The 5,000-nt window shown below is 36.5% G+C and overlaps 1 protein-coding gene across 1 annotated transcript in view; it reads right to left on the bottom strand.

Annotated features, from left to right (window-relative positions):
* LOC137628556 (zinc finger BED domain-containing protein 5-like) overlaps nucleotides 1-2,926 on the bottom strand; it is a 10,954-nt gene extending 8,028 nt beyond the window's left edge. Inside the window, exon 1 of the mRNA XM_068359709.1 lies at nucleotides 2,855-2,926. Coding sequence (XP_068215810.1) covers nucleotides 2,855-2,926 — 72 coding nt within the window. The remainder of the gene's footprint in view (nucleotides 1-2,854) is intronic.
* Between the last annotated feature and the right edge of the window lie 2,074 nt (nucleotides 2,927-5,000).

A 5,000-nucleotide genomic window follows, 5' to 3' on the forward strand; every position in this document is an offset into this window, starting at 1 on the left:
CCTACAAAAATTTGCAATCAATTGATCAAGAATTCAATTATGAAGCTAAGAAAATAGCCACCTACTCCAAACTGTTTGAGTTGGAAAACAAGGGTCCATGATTAACACGGTAAAAGGCAGCACTAAAAGCAAGTCCAATCATATGAACTTCCTTACCACAGTTAAGGGATTTCTTTACAACATTGGAGAGTGTAAAAAGGGCATCACATGCTCCTAGGCTTTTACGAAAACCAGATTGTACACTAAGGAAGAGATACCTATTTAGGTGTTTTACCAAAAGATAATGTGGGAGTTATGGAAACTGGGCAGTAATCATCTGGAATAGAGCTACCAAAATGCATTTACGTAATGGAGTAACATTACTAATTTCCAACATTTACAAATAGAACCTCTTCTTGCTAACTTGCAGAAAATAACAGATAATGTAGGAGCTAAGAAATCAGCAGTCTTCATAAAAGCAAAGGAAAAATACCATTTAGGTCTACACCTCCATAAACATCAAGGTCCACCAAGAGTGTTATAATTTCATATCACCCAAAGCTAAACTAGTTGCTAAACATCAAGGTCCATCATGAGTGTTTTAAATTCACATCAACAAAAAGCTAAACTAGTTGGTTTAGCCTCAGCAAAATAGGAATGAGGAAGATCGAGTTTCTCATTACCCTGCTTACTGTCAAACACGTCAGCTAAAAGAGTGGCCTTTTCCTTTGGACAGGGATTGATATAGCCATCTAGTTTAAGCAAAGGAAGAACTGTTAGGTCTACACCAAGAACGTAGAATTAAGTGTAGCCCACCATTTATGCTCCTAGGTTGTACCTGAAAGGATTTCTTTTATTGTTAAATTGTATTCCTTTTCAGTTGAAGCATAAACTCTCCGTGCAACAACTCATAATTGAGTATAGTTATTGTAAGTCAAATCGAATCTGTTACCATGTCAAAGATGATAGGGCTTTCTGCTTCTCCAAATAAGTACTTCTACATTCATTATTTAACCAGGATTTGACTTTCACTTGGCACTTTAGCGCATGAGAATTGATATGCCAATCAATTAAGGTATCCAAATTCTCATTCAGTAGCACAAAAGACTCCAAACTTTAATACAATTGTGACCAATTCTAATTCAAAATATCCTCAAAATTACATTATATTCTTTTTAATACTTTATATAAATCTTACAAGAGTATGACACATCAGGGACAGGCTACTCAGTGTTAACTATTAATAAAAGGAAAAAAAAATATGTTGAATCATTTGATGAAGTCTACTAACGCTAAACCTCAGTTTAATCCACCAACTACTTTGAGCTGCTTCAGATTTTGAAGGAACGATTGATTCTTGAGCCCAGGCACTCTTTGTATCAAGCCAGAGTCATCGACAATGGCATATGATTAGGGCATGTGGAACTTCAACTTAGAGGCATTCGTCAAATCAATATATCTTGCTCTGAGTCCAGAAAAATTGAAGTTTCTTTGAGCACATGATTCAAGCAATTTTTTCAAGCTGATAAAGAATTTAACTACTTACTCCCTGGCATTCAAAATACTGAAAGCAAGACTGATTAGGCTAATAGGTTAAGTCTTATAAAATACTGCTTGGCTACTCACAAACAACAGGCTGGTAAAATATTGGGCCAGTTTCCAGAAATACTGAAAAATTTCTCCCAATACTGGTACCTACTATTTACTGCTACTAAAAGGGGGAAGAATTAATCATCAATCACGCTTTCCTAACAAGTGGGACTTCTAATGTCATTGCATAAGGGCAACATGAGAACCTTAAATTTAACTTTCATTCGCACTGCTGTGAAATAGACATGTACATTTGAACTGGTCCAGCTGACCTCAAAGTATATCACACAAAGTCCACACTGACAGCATCTCATGGATCTGAAACAACAGCATTGTCTAACACTGTACATAACATAATTAAGTGTCAGAAAGGATTTACTCTGTGGAGGGGTTATCATCTTGGAAAATTATGTAAGTCAAAGAATGCAGGCCAAGGATGAGATGATTGGACACTTTACCCAGATATGTTGCTTTTCAGCAAGGGTGAAAACTGGTACCGAAACTGGAGGTATTATCAGTGACCACAACATTGAATGGCATCTTCCGTGCAGTCACAAAAATATTTTAGAAGATAAGGTACAAGCGGAATCTTGAGTGTCTGGAAGTTCACTGAGTTTCCTCGGACTTGAAGTTGCATAATCTGATGATCTTATGTTATTGCCTGCAACAGGAAGTTTCTATGGCCTCTGCTCAGTATCAGTGACCACAGCTTTGAATGAAATCTCCTGGGCAGTCACTAAGATTATTCTAGAACCTAAGGCACAAAGAGAAGCTTGAGTGACTTTGGAAGTTCACCAAGCTAATGCAGACTTGAAGTTGCATAAACTGCTGGTCTTGCGTTATTACTTGAAACAGGAAGTTTCTATGGCCTCTGCTCACCAGACCACTGAAGTATCTGAATTCTGTTGTGTCGGTCTGACTATAAATGACAGCTAGTAAGAGTGTTTTCAACTGTACATCATAGAATATCTGTGCTGTCCTGTTCTAATAAGCCATTTATTTTTGAAGCAGTATAAATCTTTCCCCATTGAGCGTAAAGAATGGCAAACTCCTCTGGAGTTATGCAGTTCAACAGTCATTGCAGCTAATATTCTGATACTTTTTAAGCCTGGTTTATGAATGATGGACAATACAAGATTTAATTACCACAATGGAAAGGAATGTAAGTTCATTGGAGATGAGGCAGAGCACATACTACAAGAAGGGTTCATCAAACTTGTCAAGCTCAAGTATTTGTTATGATGAGAGGAGTAAGAAACAGAATGGCAGTGGACTACTCCCTAACAATCAACCGTTTCGCAAGCCTGAATGCAGACATAGTCCCAGCAATATTTGATATGACAGAGATGATCTTCATGTAGAGCTACTTCAGCTCCATTGACCTGAAATCAGCATGCTACTAAATACATCTATTATTGTTATTATTATTATTATTATTATTATTATTATTGTTATTATTATTATACATGATAATCTACAACCCTAGTTGGAAAAGCAGGATGCTATAAACTCAGGGACCCCAACAGGAAAAATAGCTCTAGGAATTGAAGAGAAAATGTACGTTTTTTTTTATGTGTTGATGACCATTAGAGTTTTTTCAGATCCTTTTGTCATTCCAAATGGAGTTGCCCATTCTCAGCTGATTCTGGACAGTATTATCCATACTGGAAGCTTGGAGGACACCTTTGCCTATGTGGAGGACATCATATTTTGTAGCCACTTTAAGGGAAGAAACTCGATTTTTGGGTCAAAATCACGAATTTTAGTTTTACCGCTTTCCTTTAGCCTCGAGGTGTGTACTGTTGCCAAACGAAAGATGAAAGCAATCTGGAGTATTTTACTAGGTAAAAATTGCAGTTTTGTGCATGCATATGCTAACCCAAGAATCTACCTGACAGCCCAATCATCCAGCGACCTAGTTATTTTGCAATTGATTTCTTTGATATTGGATTGTATTTTGCTTTTTACAGTAAGATATATTTTCCTTTCTACGTGAAAGCACACACTTTCACTTTCACTTTCACTTTTGACTCTACAAGGCAGTGCTTACCCGATCAATATAGTGAGTCGGTGTGTCCACACATTTGCTCTCAGTCTCGATCAGCTAACGTCTGTTTATATAGTGTTTTTTGCTAGTTTTTGGCAACTAATCGTGCCTAAGAGGAAGTGGTCTAACTTGCGTTTAGTGTCTGCTAAAAACATACAGAATTTAAATGAAAACAGGAGACAGAAACTTGAGGAAAACAAAAGAAAGAACCATGTAGAGGAGGAAAACGTGGTACTCTCTTCTGTGACCTTGTCTCCACGTGTTTGTGAAATGATAAAAACTAGTTTTTCTACAAATATGTTTTACATGATTCCTACTAATATAAGTCAAACCGTGGGCTTATTTGATGATATTGAGGAGGACTTATCATTAGTGCTATCAGTTGATGAAGATGATACAATTTGCTCTGATAATATTAGTGATATGAATAATGATGCAACAAGTGTTTGTGTTGTTAGTGACACGTGCTCCACACCAGCTGTTTGTGCTGGAGCTGAACGGCGAGGTGAACTCATGAAAGAATACATGAGCGAAAAAGAACAGAGTATGATGAAACAAAGTGAACAAAATGAGGATGAAATAATTTGCTTATCAAAAAAGACACTAAGATGTTTCAATGAAAGAGTCATATGCAGATGATATTTTGTGCAGATGCAGGAAGGGCCGTACTCAAAACATGAACGAGGCTTTCAACAGTAAAGTATGGGCCAAGTGCCCAAAAGTAAGATATCATGAAAAAGATACTGCCACTTTTGCCTACCATATTGCAGCAATTGAGCACAATGTAGGATACATTGCTGGCTCATTAATCCCAGTAATGAAAGATGCAACAAAGCAATGTCTAAAAACTCTAACACTAAAAGAAAAAAGAAGAAAGAGCATATCTATTGCTCCACCGAAAAAGAAAACGAAAGTATATGCAAGCAGAGGAGATGCATATCAGCCAGGAGCCAGTTAGGGTACTAAACCTGGCAACAATGAGTAGACTGGCATACTATGAAACCCCCCCCCCTTGCAACAATAGAAAAATAACCATGTCTAAAAGAGGGGACAATATCTTTTTATAAAAGAGGGGACCAGAAGCCTTGTACACTTTCCAGATCAGCTTTACCAACAAATGTGAGTACATCAAAACTTTAAACTGTTATTTCTCAAAATAGTATTTTTCGTTATAAAATTGCTAACTACTTCCTTATTTATGGACTAATTTTTTAAATCAAAAAAGTATTATAATTCTGGATGATTGTAGAAATAGAAAAAATGACAAAATTTCTCCTATGCCCCCCCCCCCAAAAAAAAAATTGAAAAAAAATGGATTTTTTTTTTACATTTTCTTTACGAGATGGAACAAAAAACATAAGAAAATTTGAAAATATGTCCTTTT

This window comes from Palaemon carinicauda, chromosome 36 (genome assembly GCF_036898095.1).
Source record: "Palaemon carinicauda isolate YSFRI2023 chromosome 36, ASM3689809v2, whole genome shotgun sequence".
In the NCBI taxonomy this organism is placed as follows: Eukaryota; Metazoa; Arthropoda; class Malacostraca; order Decapoda; family Palaemonidae; genus Palaemon; species Palaemon carinicauda.